This window comes from Montipora capricornis, chromosome 13 (assembly GCF_036669925.1).
Source record: "Montipora capricornis isolate CH-2021 chromosome 13, ASM3666992v2, whole genome shotgun sequence".
Classification (NCBI taxonomy): domain Eukaryota; kingdom Metazoa; phylum Cnidaria; class Anthozoa; order Scleractinia; family Acroporidae; genus Montipora; species Montipora capricornis.
In genome coordinates, this window is record NC_090895.1 from 20,255,104 (window position 1) to 20,272,603 (window position 17,500).

General features: G+C 41.9%; 1 protein-coding gene and 1 long non-coding RNA gene across 3 annotated transcripts in view; both read left to right on the forward strand.

Moving 5' to 3' along the window:
* Window positions 1-17,500, forward strand: part of LOC138028206 (uncharacterized) — a 390,617-nt gene that overhangs the window by 243,887 nt on the left and 129,230 nt on the right. The gene's annotated exons all lie outside the window — the stretch shown is intronic.
* LOC138029480 (uncharacterized) lies at window positions 872-12,107 on the forward strand. The gene is made up of 4 exons (XM_068877204.1): window positions 872-1,043; window positions 4,976-5,098; window positions 6,753-7,735; window positions 11,583-12,107. The coding sequence occupies exons 1-4, from the start codon at window positions 872-874 to the stop codon at window positions 12,105-12,107; spliced, it is 1,803 nt and encodes a 600-aa protein (XP_068733305.1).

Sequence of the window (17,500 nt, forward strand, 5' to 3'; positions counted from 1 at the left end):
GTTTTGATCGTGAGTAATGGCGGACCGTGAAAACGAAAACTTACACTCAAAGTAAACGGCCTTTGGATAAAAATCAAAGCTCAACATTTTGCCAGGACAGGTGTTAAGCAAGCACACTTTCAAAATCTGAGAAAAAAAGGCAGTGATTTTTTTTATCCAGGGCACTCTAATCAATTGTACTTTATTATTAACACCTGAAAAACTCAGGTGTCGCCAATGGGATTCGAAGCCCATGACCTCTGCATGGTGGTGCTCTGCTCTAACAACTGAGCCATGAAACCACACAGTTGGGAGAAGAACAATTTGTTGGGCTCATTTGTTCCCGTGACGGACTTGATGAACGAAATGAATCGAAATGACTGTTTATTTGATGATCGGGTTGTAGACGACTTCGCACTTGCTGGACAATTTAAGCAATTGTGGCAATACTACTAAGACTACTTAGTCTACTAATGATTATCACTTTAAGGTAAAAAACGAAGGTTAATACGAAATGACGTCTGGTGCCGCCCCTCAGTCATTCTCAAGTTTAAATAGGGAAAGTACAAATACCATTTTTTATGACCCGTAATTTTTACCTTAAAATGATTATTATTAGTATTATTAACTGCTTTTATAATACAATTTTCTTGTTAAGAATAATAATATAATAGTTAAATAACTAATAGTGCGCAATTATATGATCAAATAAGCGTTACAGTGAATCATAAAAGAAGCAATTTAAAAGCTATGAACAATGTGAAAGAGTAGAGAAGTATCTAATATAGTTATGCATTAACCTTATAAACAAAAAAAAATACAAAATTATTCAAAACTATTAAAGCTAAACCGTAAGATACAAAACACCATTTTGATTATAAACTAATGTAAGATGTGTGAATTTATGGCCTTGAAGTTAAATTTCTTACAGTTTTTTTCTTCTGATAAGAATCCTTGCTGTATTAATCCATGTGTCAACAATGGAAAGTGTTTTATGGGATATACTGACAAGAAATATGTCTGCAAGTGTTCATCCGGCTACACAGGAGAAAACTGCGAAAAAGGTAAAGGAAATATCATAAATAATGAATAGAATAAATGTGTCAAAAAATTTGTCTAGCTGTGGAAAATATTTCATTTAAGTGCAATAATAACCGTGACCCCAGTAAACTGTCACCAATCTTAGTATAGGGTATTCTTTGCACTGACTTACCAAGGTCTATATTCATCTTTTGGTACTTAATAAACTGCACAAATATTGCTGGACACTTTAACTGCACATCCACAAGAACGGCTTTTCTGGCAACAGAGTGTCATGCTCAGGTGGAGCAACTTTGATGCTAGTCTATGGGAAATCGTATAATTCAATTGTATGATTTGCTCCCGTAGTTACTAAAACAAGGAATGACCTTGCAATGAGCTACAATGACCTACTACAATGACTTGCATGTCATTGTAGGTCACTGTAGGTCATTGTAGCTCAGAATCACTCAGAGATGCATCATGTTTATAGGATTTCCCGCACATGCTCTGGACTTTATCCTGCAACTACCACCTGATCCTCAAGGACATATCAACTATCAACCCAAGAAAGGCAACTGGTCCCGATCGAGTCTCTCTCTAGAGACCTCAAATTATGTGGAGAATCATCCGTTATCAGAGGTCTCCTACTATTACTATTATATATACAGTTATTTAGTATCTATGGACAAACAAATAAACAGCATATGTCAGTCTGCCTTCTACCACACACGTAAACATTGCTCAAATCAGTAAACATCTCTCTTTCCGTCACCGTGAAACTTTCATCACGTATTTGACCATCTAAGATTGACCAATATCATATACTACTCTCAGGTCTTAGGCAGGATCAAGTCCGAAAACCCCAGTATGTCCAGAATTCAGCAGCCCGACTTCTAACAGGCCATGTAAACACGAGCATATTACAGTTGTGCGAAGAGATCTGCATTGGTTACCCGTTCATGAACGTATTCGTTTTAAACTTTTACTGATGACCTTTAAATGTCTTAATCAACTAGCGCCATCCTATCTAAGTGACCTTTTAATTTCACTTTCGACCATTAAGGACATTGCGTTCATCTGATAAAGAATTACTAGTACAACCCAGCTGCCATCTTCAAATTATGGTGAGGGAGCTTTCTCTTTATTACTCCCAAAACTGTGGAATACCCTCCTCATTGACTATAAAACGTTGCAAGTCAGTAGAATCGTTTAAGTCCACTCTTAAGACATACCTTTTTAAAATACTTTGAATTGTAAGAGTCATTAAGTATTACGTTTTCTCAGTCTTTTTTAAATTACTTAGTTTTTTCCTTATACTTCATTGTTGTAAATCGCTGTTGGTTCAGCAGCGAAAGAGCGCTATATAAGAATATTATTATTATTACTATTTAAATGTAGCCTTGAACAGTCAAGGATACCTTCCTCGTGGAAGATATCACGAATGCACACTGTTTTAAGAAAGGCGACTCTACAGATAAAAGCAAATATAGACCACTTCAAATGCTAAGCATTCCAAGCAAAAATATTGGAGGCAACTGTATGCCGAAATATCGATAACTTTACCAATGAATGTGGCCTTTGCAATGAAAATCATTGGAGATGTGTCAAAGAAAAATCTACTGAAGGGCTGCTGACATACTTGACAGAGTGGTGGAAAATTGCGGCTCGATAATGGAAATGTAGATAGTGTCGCGTTTATTGATTTTAAAAAAGCATTTGTTTGTGTCTCCCACTCAATACTCGATCTAAAGCTAAAAGCCTTGGGCACGAGTGGCTCTGCCCTTCAGTGGATAAGAGACTACCTTAAAGACCGCACGCAATTTGCCAGTGTTAACGGATGCAAACCGGAACTTAATGCTGTGAACTGCGGGATCCCACGAGGATCTCTCCTGGGCCAAGGTCATTCTCTTCTACGTCAACGACCTACCAATTAGATTAAGGAAGGCCGGGGAAATAGATATGTATGCAGCTCATATCACACTCTTTTACATAGGTTCCTCAGTTGATGCAGTGTGCGATGAGCTCTAAATCCTATACTGGGTGATGTACACAAGTGGTGTAGAAACAATAAGTTTAACTATTCATAGCGTGAAACCAAAAGTCATGGTAATCAACAGAAACAATCTTGTTGGCCCTCTGAAATTTTTCACTTGGTAACAAGACCCTAAGCTATGTTAACACAAGTTCCTTCCTAGGGGTAGTTATCGATTCTAAACTATCAAGGCAGCCTCAGATTACAACCGTCTGTAAGACCTTGAGTCAAAAAGTTAAATATCTAAAACGGTTGAGGGTTACTACCCAAGAAGGTCCTGGAAGCCATTATTTTCGGAGCATTGTCCCTAGTGCCACATATGGCATACTGGTCTGGGGAACCTGCTCCCCCGCTTCGCTACATAATGTCGAACGGATCCACTTAATAAAGATCTGCAAAAATTATATACGGCCTTGCTGATGTTAACTTGGAGACTTTAAAATACATTCGCTGGCAGCCTTTAATGAACGTTTACAAACTTAGGTTATACATTACTTATGTATTCTGTTTATTATGATTTAGCACCAAATCTATCTGCGATCTATTCTATAAAACTGAGCCGCGACACTCCCATCTAAGAGGAGCAGAAGGATTTAATGTACCAAAGTACAATTACTATATAGGAAGAACATCTTTATCCTATAGAGGGCCTACTGTTTGGAATATCCTACCAGAGCCATATAAACTCACAGGCAGCTATGCAAGCATTAAACAAAAGATAAAAAAAAAGACCCGGCCCTACTAGGTAAAGTAAGCTTCGATAAAGAATCATGTTTGAGCACAAACAAGAACGAGGTTTTTACTACTTTTGATTTCACTTTATTTTCTACTTATTTTAATTGTATCCATACGCAATAGACATACTCAGCCTTTTATGTAATTATTTGTGGACAAGCTTTATTTGTATTCTATGCTTTGTATATTTAATGTTGTAATTAGATAGGCAGGTCCACAACAGCCATTGGCTGACTTTTATCAACCTGCGTTAACAAATAAAGTTATGTATATATATGTATGTATGTATGTATGTCATTGTAGGTCATTGTAGGTCATTGTATGTCATTGTATGTCATTGTATGTCGTTGTAGGCCATTGTAGGCCATTGTAAGCCATTGTAGGTCATTGTATGTCATTGTATGACATTGTATGTCATTGTAGGCCATTGTACGTCATTGTAGGCTATTGTATGTCATTGCAAACTCTCATTGTATGTCATTGTAGGCCATCGTACGTCATTGTAGGTCATTGTAGGCCATTGTAGGTTATGGTAGGCCATTGTAGGTCATTGTAGGCCATTGTAGGCCATTGTAGGCCATTGTAGGTCATTGTAGGTCATTGTGTAGGTTATTGTAGGCCATTGTAGGCCATTGTAGGTCATTGTAGGCCATTGTAGGTCATTGTAGGCCATTGTAGGCCATTGTAGGTCATTGTAGGCCATTGTAGGTCATTTTAGGTCATTGTAGGACATTGTAGGTCATTTTAGGTCATTGTAGGCCATTGAAGGTCATTTTAGGTCATTCCTTGTTTTAGTAACTACGATTTGCTCCCACCTTTTAAAATACACTCTGGTGATCACTCTTCTCGGGCTGTCAGCAATCTGCCTCGAGAAAAACACACAAATCAGTGACTTAAAGATTTGACATACCAAAAATTACCGACTTCAGAGAGAAGCCAGGATTTACTGGTGATAGAAGATCATGTTCAGGTACAATTTATTCTATTTTCCGTATTCACATCGTGTCATCTCTAGTTTGTTTAAAACTCTGGGTCTTAGGTTCGTCAGAAGCACCAACCATCATATCATATTTTTCATTTGAGGTGTTTTGACCTTTAATAGAGGTTCGAGGTGGGAGGTTCTTATTTTGTCATTCAGTACATAAATTCAAGTCACCTTTGATCTCGGTAGTCCGTGACCTGTCAGTTTCTTTTCCTACTATTCAGATATCGATGAATGCAGCAACAACATCCATGATTGCAATGAAAATGCAACCTGTGTTAATATTGCCGGACACTTTCACTGCATATGCAAGCCAGGTTTCACTGGTGATGGACAATCATGTTCAGGTAGAGCAAGCGACGGATTTAGATAATGTGTATTGACAAGCAAACCATGTGCGAATACGAGTCAGCTTCGTTTTCAAAGGGAGTCTACATGGAAAGTCTTGAAAATCAGATATGAGAAAAAAAGAACTAATTACCATCACCAAAAATTCGCTTTTGGACTCCTTTTAAAACCTAAGGTGAATTGAACTCGTAACGTGCTCCGTCGTCAAAACGCATGATTTTTTCAGTTTATGTTTTAAAATTACTTTTGAAAAAGCTTATTTAACTGACCAATGAAAATTGAAACCTCAAATAACTTAACAGTTGATTGGCGTTGTAGATCGAGGCTTCGCACGGCTGGGCCATGAATTGCAAATCCTTTTAATTAACTCAGACTTTTTAATGTCAGAAAGACCCATCGAATGAAGGCTTCAACAAAACGACAATACAACCTACAAGTTTATACTTCTATAATAAGACGAATCGAATATAATCGGTAAAGCGTCGGCGCGCTTCAAAAAGATCTATTGGATTCCTGATGGAATGAAAACTTTACGCCTGCTCTAGCAACCGTCAGGGTAGGGAAAAAGGGCCTCGTTCTGGCTGCACTAAAATAACAAAATTAAATGTTGCTTACTTGTAAGTTGAACCTTGATTTGGGTTCTTTAGGTTATTTGTCGCGAGAGAGAGGGTCCCGTGACAAAGAGCACATACCAGGAAACATCCGTCTTTCAAACCAGCGAGCACTTTATCATGGGGTGAGAAAGCAACCCTAGGGTGGGGGGGGGGAACATGACCTTTTTTCTCCCGAACAATGACTCAAAGAACCCAAAACAAACTTCCACTTGCAAGCTAACATCACTTTAGTTTGAAAATCTGATTCTAAATGGTCGCTAAGGAGTCTTGTGAGATTTTAAAGCAGTGTGAGTGCGAACTCAACAACGATGGAAGTCAACTTGAAACCAAACGCTGACAAAACAAGCTGGTCAAACTTTCAAAGTTACTGCACCATAGATTGATACCACTTTATTACCTTAGACAAGTTATACCATATAGTCTAAAGCACCGGTACCAGGCGCCAGTTGTTCAAAAGGTGGAAGTCACTGTCCATTGGGTAGCGCAATTGACAAATTGCAACTGCTGATGTGGATAATGATGTATTCTGAAGTTTTAATGCCAGCAGGATCCAAGGTAATTTAAAGATATCTTCTCTCTGAACCATCAATACACACTGATGGCCTAATTTTCGTCATCTCTTAGAACAAAACTAGTTCTCTTCCGATAATTCTGCAGCTCCTTAGCATTACCGTGAAATATTACAGTTTGGAGCAGAGCAATCAATAAAAGTTAAATGCTTTACCCGGTTTACAAGTTTCATCACTGAGACGGGCCCACACGCGTTTTACTCCTTATTCAAGGAACCTTGATAATCTTACCATTTTCAGGTGAATTTAAAAAGGAGGCACTTTCTCGTCAGTTATTTATATAAAGACCATGAGTGGTAGCACGGCCGCGGTTCGAGCCCACGACTTTCGCACTAAGGTCTTGGCTGATGCAGTCTCCATTGCAACCAGTTTTGTTCTTGTTGACGATTTTATAAAGAACAGACACTTAGCCGAATGTATTATTACGACGGTATGTTTGGTGATCGTTGAGTCATTTCTCTTTTACTTAGATTGTACCAGAAGCTCTCATCGCTTCGAAAAATGCCAAGATCTGCCAACAAAACGAGCTGTAGATGTTGAACATTTCACCATTGGTGGTAGTGTGTTTCTTGCCTTTGCTAACCACATAGGAAACACAGAAGGTTACAAGATGGACTCTTACATCTACAAGCTAAACGAGTCAGCTGGAAACTTTATCCTTTACCAGACCATAGACACCACAGGAGCAAGGAGAATTGAACATCATGTGATCGCTGATAACCATTACCTTGCTGTTGCTAATTTCCGGGACGCATTTAACGATAATTTGAACTCTACCATTTATCAATGGAATGGACACGAGTTCGTGACATTTCAGAACATTGAAACGTTTAAAGCGACCAGTTTAACCTTCTTCAAAATATCAACTGACTTGTTCCTCGCAGTCACACAAAATAAAGACGGCTTTTCCTACATCTACAAATGGAAAGACAACCTGTTTCAAGAGTTTCAACGGGTGGAAACTGAAAGCGCGTGGGCAACCACAGTCTTGACAATAAACAACGAAACATTCATGGTTGTTGCAAACAGGGGCACCCCCGAACAGGGGTATTCTGCCCATTCCTCCTTGATGAAGTGGACAGGGAAGGAATTTACAAAAATGCAATCCCTTCAGACGTATGGCGCTACTGATGTAAAGTCTTTTTACATAAAGAATGAAGCATTTCTTGTCTTTGCCAACCGCGAAAATGGTACAAGTGGCAATATTGATTCTTTCATTTACAAGTGGAACGGCAGCGAGTTCGTTCTCTTTCAGAGCATTTCAACAAAGGGAGCCGCTGCTTGGCAACCATTTGTTATGTGTGGTCAAATGTTTCTATGTGTGGCCAATCTCCATGGTAAATCGATTGTTTATCGTTACTCGGAATCAGGGTTTGTCAGATATCGAGAACTTCCAACCTCTAAAGCACATGGTCTCACGTCATATGAGTACAAAGGTAACAAATACCTGGCGGTGACAAAATGGGACTTAAACACTAAGAGCACTCTGTATAAGTGGGCATAAATTTCTTGCTGAAGATAAAATAAACGCTTCAAACAATTTCTTATTACAGTGGGACCGGGAAAACCGTGAACACCTAAAATATGTCAGGAATGCTTATTGTTTTTAAGCCAATCATGTTTGAGTGCTTTACGCGCCAAAACCGCAAACTGAATAACCGCTATTAGTAAAGTTTCAACCTCAGTTAATGCATTTCTCTTGCTCTGATTGGTTCACTCAATCTTGGCTATCAGCTCATATACCTTAGTTTGACCTTATATCTCAATTGACTGCCGGGAAGCGAAATTTCTCTCTAAATAAAGCCAAAAAAAAAAAACATTTTTGTGGAAAGTTTGGATCAATTCCGACGTTTAGAAGTAAGCAAAAGGCAAAAGATGTTTTAGTGATGAGACTGCGTCTATCTGACCACAAGGTATTTTCCAGCATCGCATCGTCATCAAGTTTTTTCGATTTGGCTCGGATTTTCTCGCTTTTTTCGCTCGTATTTCGTACTTCCAAACTTTTGGAGTTTAAGGAATTTAATATAACAATTATTCCATTCACGCTTGTTGGATATGAGACTGGTTATAGCCAACTCAGCGCGACCACCTCATATCCAACGCGCGCTCATGGAATAATTGTTAATAATACAGGTATTTGCAAGGGCGCCACATTTTGAAAGCAGCAATTGCTTCCGAGCGCCAGTGATCGGTGAAAGGACTAATACATGCACTGTTTTGTTTTGCTTTTTATTTTATGAAAGGTCTCAGAGCTTAAATGAACAGAATAAGCAAAAGTTAAATCAATTACCCGGCAAATCTAGAGCCGACACAATTCCTACCGCGCAATCAACGGCGAGCGGCGAGTGGATTTCGGACGCGTGATTGGACAGAAATAACATTCCTGACATCTTTCAGGTGCTCACGGGTTTTCCGGTCGCACTGTAACCTCAATGCTTTTGTTAACTTAGAAATCCGTAGTTTACAAAAACTACTGTAAAAGTAGGTCCGCAATGCGAACGTGTGTCAACTGGCTTGGTTGCAATTAGCACGCGTACACTATTTCACTCAGTAAAATGTGCCTTTCGATTCTCCACAATTTATTCATTTGACGTGGATAATTCTCTCCATTAGCTACCCTGTTAAGTACTGTTGCTGTCTTCATAAACTGGTACAGATGTTTCTTAAGGGGGTACTAGAAAGGTGTATCATTTGCCAAGTAACACCACATACAAACAATCAAAACCCAAGCCTAATTTAGTATTTTATGGGCAGCATCTTAAATAGGAATTTTTAGCTAGCATAGGGTCGAGAAGTGGATGGCGCGTCAAAATATCTAGTTGCAACATATCTAGTTGAAATAGTGTTAGAAGTAATGAACATGTGCAAGGTGATCTGGAAAAATATCTGGAGTACACGTTGCATAAATTTTGTTTTGGTTTTTTGCTTTCTGAGATAATTTGATATTTTGTAAAACATCAAAGTGGTAACGACGAGATGAAGAAAAAGACAACTATATTTTAAGAAAGCAGCATCATATAATAGTTGTTATAAAGAGTTTCATAATACTAAAAGGAACTTTTGGTAAATCTATGTAGTAACTATCTTTCAAATTCTGAAACACATATGACAACAATAACAATAAAGAAAATTCATAACGAAGTGGGCTGTTTACAGTAGTGGTGTGGGATAAATGGCGTACCTTTCTGTGGACCCTCAGGAAACAGGTTGGCGCGTTTTGCCTACCATGGGACGTCCGAGAAAGCAGGATGGGGTGTTTTACGTACAATGTTTGAAAAAAGAGGGCGAAGAGAGGGTGGGATGACATCATCGAACAGGGATGGGATGACGTCGCAGAGTCCCAGACCACTCACGGTTCAAGCGAAAAAAGAAAAAAAGATTTTTTACGAATGAGACGGTTTAATAAGAACAAAAAAATATTATGTACAAAGAAAACGTGTGAGGCGACCTAGTGCTCGCCTCGTCCGAGTTTACGATCTTTTACGATACATTCCAAACTGCTGTCTTCTTGCTTCGTCCGCCTTTTGGTACAGGACACGCAAAGTGGAGGGTTTTGAGGCCTCCAGGAGCCGTCGGGAACGATCGTAGTTGATATAACTCGTGTCTCGTTTGAGTCCCGTCTGTCCACGCACCCATTGAACGAAATGGTACCACTCCACTTTTGCACTGAATGTTGGTGAAAGCACTGACCAGAATTTCAAATAAATACCGAACAACTTTCATTTTACTTGTGAAAGACAAATTGAAATCTGTAATGAGTAATATGAATGGATTCTAATACTGAAGAGCAAAGTGATCCTGAAATTACATACATCCAAACGGTCCGGCAGAAGTTGTGAAAATTATGCAGCCACCACCGCAACCAGCACGGCACTATCAAAAGAAAGTGGAGAAGCTAAGAACCAATGAGAAGGCATTGACATTGTGTCTCAATATCCTGTTAAAGTCCGTCCCCAGGTTTTTTCACATTTTCCATGCCTTGTCTGACCGCACCATGCTGTCTTGGCCATATTCCACATTCCACTCTACTTCCAAACAAATAAGGCATGTGCTTAATATCTGCAAAATTCCGGAGGAGGGACGTTTGGAGACCAAATAATTGCTGCCCATACCCTTTACATAAAGTAGGATGATCATCTGAGATGGCTTGCACCCACTGATCTAAATTTAGATTATATGGGTATTACCTATTTAGATTGTGTAACACTTGTGCAAAGAGGGGTCTGAAAATAGCGTTCACCCCCGTTATGAGCAAGTCGGATTCATAAACTTGTTTATGAAACGAAAATTAGCTACGCCGCCCCATCCCGACGACAGTTCGACACGGAAGTGGGGGGCCGCAAACACGTGGAACGGAAGTGCTGCGTGCAGGCCGCCGCAATCGTTAAACAACACACCATGGGATCAAATCCTGCCTCCTTTTCAAAGTTGGTCGGGACCGCCCGACATTCCGCTCCCAACACCCGCACATCCCATTCGCACTACTTCAAATTTCTTCCTTGAAGTCAAACACGTAGTTTTCAGCCCGAAGCTCTGCATTCCATCAAAGGAACTGAGCCCGGCCCTTAGAGTTCATCTTATTGGGATCGTAGTAATCCTTAGCCGGAACTTCGCAGATATAGTCCTGAAGTTCACGACGGTTTAAAAAGTGGGGAAAGTACTTTTTGGCGTACTTGTCCGGATTCAGACCGAAGGTCTTGGTGACAGCCGACAAGTGCATCGGCAGAAAGCAGACACTGTCCTTGACCGTGACGTTCCCGAATCGAGAGGACAAGATCTTTTGTCCCACCCGCACGGGTCACTTTCATCCATAGATCGTAGAGGGTCTGTAACAGAAAGTGCCTGTCGTAGCCTTTGAGATTATAGAAGACCACGATGAGTTTGTGGTCTTCGTGTTCGTGTTCGGCTATTCCACCAGTGAAGAGTTTTATGGAGCGTTTGTTTGTTTGGTATACCACTAGTTTTTACTGGCGAAGGCATATCATCGGTAGACGTTGCAATCAGTGTACTTATAACTTAAGGATTTCCGCCAGTTGAGACAGTTTTGCGCGGTCTATGTATAGCTTCATTTGCATGGTTGCGCTTTTTTCAGTGTTACGCTTTGCCGCGGGTTACGGCGATATTATGACGTAGGATGTTATTGTTTTCTTGCACTGTTTGTTTTATTATGCTCTCCTTCGGTGGGGAATGTTTGGTATGCCACCACTTAGTGACCTTTTAGGTTAACTATTTTTGGAGAACGTTGGGGCATGTCGCTGGTGAAGACAATAGCCTCAAGTGTGTTTTCTTTTTCATGATAGGCTGCCGATCGCATTAGAGTATTAGAGGAAAAGGTCATTTCCTTGGAACGCCTTTGGACTCTAGACAGTTCTGAGTCAGCCTTGGCTGCGCTTCGTCGTTTTATAAATCGACCAGCAGCGATGTTTGACAAGTATGAGGCGGTTGAGCTCTTACAGTCGTTGTTGCGTTTGGCCAAAAACGAGAACCACCAAAAAGCCGATGAGTACGCTGCCGCTTTGGATGAGATAAAGACCAGGTCGGATTTTGTGGATGACGAACAGCTTCAGCGTCTTTTTCTGGCATTGTTGGGGGATCCCGTGCGAGCAAAGGTGGCCAAAGACGCAAACGCGATTTTGAAGGGAGTCGGAAAGGCACCTCCACCTCCCATGCCTGTTCGTCCTGGTTCTGCAATGCGCAGGCCAGCCCCCTACCCTGGCCGTGCCCAGGTTCAGTGCTTCAGGTGCTTAAGATGGGGACATATCGCTCGAACGTGCCGTGCCCCACCAGCGGGGCGACAGTTTGGTCGCGGTCGTGTTGGACAATAGTCTCTTATGCCTCAGTTTACGATAAATTTTTGTTCTCGCGTTAGTTTGTTTTAACGTTTTCTTTTTCACCCTATTTCACTCACTTTCTTCGTTGACCTTAGGGGGCCTGCTCTGTGTCTCAATTTCAGACCTAGTTCGGAGCTCGGGGTCAACGAAGGGGTGGTTCCCCTGCTTTTGGCTTATTTCCGCGTTTTTTCGTTTATCATTTTTCTCCCTTTTCTTTATAGGGTCCTGTTTCATTTTATTCCGAGGTTAGTGCTCTTGCTCCTCCTTCCGGTGATATCCCCGTGTGTAGTATAAGGCAGGGAACCTCCCCTTTCGTTGGCCCCCTTCCTTCGCCGATTATGGTTATTAAGAGGAATTTGAGTAATGGAGAGAACTAAAGGGGAGTCATGTTGGAAACGTTTGGTACCCGTGTTGTTTGCCAATTTATGAGTTGTTGTCGTGGTGGCGAGGGCAGGAGCGGACTCTTCCCATAACTTAATCTTATGCGATGAGGTAATGAGTATGCAGTGAGGATATGGTACTATGTTGATGATTCTAAACTTCACATTTCTTTCTCAATTCAAGACATGGCTTATGCAATCTTTAACATTGATGATGATCTCTTAAGAATTTGCAGCTGGTTTTTTGACAATCACCTCCTCTTGAACCCAGGTAAGACAAAGCTTATGATATATGGACGTCGTCAGCTGCTCCCCGAAGGCCGTCAGTAATACCAGAAAGTTCGATCACGTGACCCCAGTCTTACAAGAGTTACGCTGGCGTCCAGTTAAATCGCAACTGTACTGTCGTGATGCTGTGCTTGCTTTCAAATGCATGAATGGACAAGCTCTCACTTACCTTTTCTCGCTTTTTTTAAAGCGAGCGGAGATAAGTGGCCGTGAGACTCGCAATTTTCAACTATTAAATATTCCTCTTTTTAAGACCACTACAGGACAAAGGACCTTTTTATGGAACACTATGAAGTAGCTAAACCAATCGTGAATATCATTAACTCTAGCATCATTGAAGGTCACTTCCCATCAGTATGGAAAATAGCTCACGTAACGCCAGTACCTAAAACATCCAAGGTCGCTGACCCTGGAAAAGACCTCAGACCAATTTCAGTTACATCACCATTGGCTAAGATCTTCGAAAGTCATCTTAACGGTATTCTATTTGAACAGATCAAAGCTAATCTGGATGACAGACACTTTGGCTCTTTGAAGGGATCATCCACCACTGCTGCCTTAGTCGACCTCATGAACTTTCTCTATACAAGCACAGACAACCCAAAACAAGCAGTTCGACTTTGCTATTACGATCTCAGTAAAGGGTTTGATAGAGTTGATCACAATATCGTTATTGACATCCTTCAACAACTGGACGTACATCCATCTATACTTATTTGTATACGTAGTTTTCTCAATGACAGACAGCAAAGGGTCTGCATTAATGGACATATGTCATCCTGGAAGTGTGTCCCTGCAGGAATTCCTCAGGGAAGTGTGCTCGGTCCAACCCTCTTTCTTGTCATGGTAAATTGTAGCTCCCAAAGAACTTGTTCACATTTACTTGGCGTCAATCAGATCCATTATCGAGTACGCAGCACCTGCACGGTTTTTTCCATCTACTGGATATCTCATTGCTCAGCTAGAAGCAATACAGAGACGTGTACTAAGAATCATTTTCCCGTGTCTTAAATATGCTGATGCTTTAAAGATGGCCAATATACCAACTATTGAACAGCGACTTCATACTATTTCCATGCCTTACTTCAAACAAATGAAAAGTAATGAACATAAACTTAACCACCTGTTTCCGCAGCACTAACAAAACCAGTACAGAACAAGATCTCAGGCTAAGGGTATAGTAGCAGTTCCACCAGCCCGTACCAAAAGAGCGGCAAATTCATTTATAATTAAAGCCAGTAGACACTTTAATAATGAACTAACAGGAAAGCTATAAACAAACTGTTCTACAATCCTAATGTATATAATATTATAATTTTATCAATATTTATTTATCATTTATCTCTGTTCTATATTTTATATGTAAATATCATTAATTGCATATTAATTATTTTGCCCAATGCATTTTAGACAGTTTAAATTGTTAAATTTGTCTACCATATTGGAAAATAAAGTTATTATTATTATTATTATTATTATTATTATTATTATTAACACGAATCCTTCAGACAGCACACACCGCAAACGCTCAAGTGGTATTCGGTGATCATGACTCTGGCACTTTTCTTGCCACCTTTATGGTACAGAGAGTTGCACAAATTGGATCTCAAGGTGTAGTCTCCATCGTACTTTTTCACCAACCATCCCATACGCATCGCCAAGGTGGTTCCTTGATCAATTTGATATGGGCCGTGTAGACGTTGCTCAAGCACCGCCTCTTCGCCTTCCCAGCGAAACGTCATCCGTCTCCCATCGATCACGGACGCGTTGTCGATGCTCTGAAGCGTATGGGTCGATTGCCAATCGATTTGACAGAGGGGGGCTTTCATGAAACTGACCCCGTCGACGATGGCCGATTCATTTTGGAGCACATCGTTGCGATGAACCGTACTCGTTTTGTAGAGCTTTTTGGCTGCATTGACATGGTACGTATGGGTGACCAAGGCGTCTTTGTTGGGACCGAGCAATTCTTTCAAATTCAACCCTTGGTCAGACATGGACACGTAGGTCAGACCGACTTCCCAGTCTCCATCCTCTTGGACGGGATGGCCTAAGCGGCCTTTGAAGGTACTGCTGGTATTCTTAGGAAGTTCTGGCGAGACGTCACTGAGCAAGACGATGCGATCCATGATGACGACGAAATGCAATCGGATGCGAAGTGCTTGATCAGTAGGATTCACCACCTGACGTCCGTTCACTTTGGTCACACAGACCTGTACGATCTCGACCTTGAAGCCACGGAGACGATGATACTCGATATGTCGGGGTTGTCCATCCTTGCATCTCTGCAACCCAAGTTACAGGTTGATCCATGAAGGTAGCCAGATATTTGTTGTAGACGGCGCTGTCGTAAAACACTTTCTTTGTAAAATCCGCCTTGGTTCCTTGCCTGGGTTTTGGTACCAACATCGGATTAGGACCTGCTTCGACATATTCCTCCATTCCCATCACTGCAGGATGGTCTGTTGTCGGGGAATTGGGTCGGTTGTTCGTTGCTCGACAGCGTAGCGTAACAAGGCATGCTCTATCTCTCATTTTTTTCTTGTCATTTTTATAGAGAGGTCAAGGCCGATCGAGGCACCCAACTATCGTATTTGTTCAGCCAACCCAACCAACGGACTTTGACGGCTTTTCCACGTCGTTGTAAAATATTTTCCACTCGGAACAGAGCACGGTGACTTGTTGGACATCTTGTTCGCAAAAACTGCCTTCCAAAGGGGTGCCCTCCCATTCTCCCAACTCGTAGGTGACCACAGGTCCCCGCACCAAGTGTCGAACGATAAAGACTCCTTCCGTCCAACTGGGGAGATAAACAGACAACGTTAAACAGACATCTTTGGCATCTCCATGAGTTAAAAAGTGATGGATGCCTTCTCGTTACAACATTCGACGAAAGGGAGGATTGTAAAACACTTTGTCGAGATGGGTCACTAAACGTTGAGGTTTTCCTCCTTGTCGTAGCATCTGTTCAAAAGCTTGAGTCACAGCCGTACCCGTCTTGTTCTTCACCAGGTAGACCCACGCGTATTTGGACAACACGTCGATGAAAGTCAAGAGATAGTGATGCCCGCCATTCTCTTTTTTAAGGCTGTCTTCACCAGATCCGATTGCCATTGCTCGTCCTTGTGAAACACAAAGACCGGGAGCGTTTTGAACTTACGTCTCACAGGTTGATGGAGTGTGTAGGCCAATTCTCCGCGTAATTCCTTTTGGGCTTCGACCCATGTCAACCCTTGAGCTTCAGCGTGCTGGGCCACACCACCCAAAGCACTCGGGGACATTTCAATTGAAAATAAAAAGGGACTGTAACAGTCCAGTTGTGATGTGGCGGGTGAGTTCTAATTCCTGGCACTCCTGTCTCTCTAAGAATTCTTGCTCACGTAGCTTCTTCACCTGGTCCAGCCATTGGTATTTTCTCACATACTTCTCCAGCTCTGTTCCTAACTTTTCCTGGGGTAGACTTCGCACTGGTATCACCTTGATGGGACTGGCTTCTTACTCTTCCAACTCTTTCTTTTTTCTGGCTTGAGGAGGGTCTAACTCTCCATCCACTTCAACCAACCAACTGAGGTTTTTCTCCTCCTGTTCGTTCACCCAACATCGTTTTCTGGATTCTTGTAATCGGCGCTGAACGATCCGGTCCGACCACTCACAGTACCCCGATTGGAAGAACCGACAGGGTATGTTCTGGAGACACGCCAAAAAGAAGCAACCCACGTTGGGGGGAATTCAGGTTCATAGTCGTCCTACCTTGGACTTTTCACCACAAAAACAGTCCCACGGTCCTCTCTTGCTGTCCAGGTGCAGTTGCTGTTGGAATTCGGTCACCCACACATAGGCTTTCTCGTTACCCACCACCTTGTCATGCCTCTGGCACTACGTGTAAGGCACATTGGTCTTGGGGAGTCCCTGACAGAAAGGCGTGTCGTGAAACGGACGCAAGACAGGTTGGTACGCTGGGTCTGAGGAAGACTATGGTGGTGGGGGTGGTACTGGCTCTGGTAGGGGCACGATGAAGGAATCTGGTTCTGCAGAGACTGGTGGTGCTATCATCTCCTGGTATGAGGGCAAAACATCCAAGCACGGTACGGACGCCCAAAACGCATTCAGCTCTTGAGTGGCTTGGTTCAACTCGGCCTCTTCTTGTTGCCTCTTTTCTTTTCCTTGTTCCATAGCTTTTTGGCGGGCTTCCTTGTTTATTTTGGCGGGCGGTTTGGTCGCCTCAAAGACCGCATCGTCGTCCTTCTTTCTCTTACTCGCACGAGGACGTTTGGCAGGTTTTTTCTTCTTCCTCTTTTCTGGACATGGATTTCTGGTGGGCGACAGGTCTCCGTACTCCCAAGAGGTACTCACCTTCTCCATCTGAAGACAACTAGCAGTGGACGACGATCGACTCGCGTTTTTATGCTTGGTCTAGAGCACGTGATTGGACTTTCCCGGTGCCTCCGTAAAAATACTGGGGGCTCTATCATTGGTTCTTCAAGGTGGTGTCAAGGTCTTTCAAGGTCAGTTCAACTCTATGCACGTGCCCCTCTATTTTGTATAAAACGGCTCGGTCTCACCCAAACCCGTCACACGAAGCATGAGCTGTTGACGTTTGGACGTACTCTTTGATTGGGTCTTGTGTGATTTTTGTAAAAAGCCAAAGACCAAGTACCCCTCGAAGACTTGACACATTGGAGACCTACGAATTGCAGTGAGTGCCGTTTCATCCCTTAC

Excerpts from the sequence above, each read along its gene's own strand:
- LOC138029480 (XM_068877204.1), top strand. The coding sequence starts at position 872 with ATGTGTGAATTTATGGCCTTGAAGTTAAATTTCTTACAGTTTTTTTCT. Across the intron at positions 1,044-4,975 it reads AGGAGAAAACTGCGAAAAAG|ATATCGATGAATGCAGCAAC; the intron begins GTAAAGGAAATA and ends CCTACTATTCAG. Across the intron at positions 7,736-11,582 it reads AAGGTAACAAATACCTGGCG|GCTGCCGATCGCATTAGAGT; the intron begins GTGACAAAATGG and ends TTTTCATGATAG.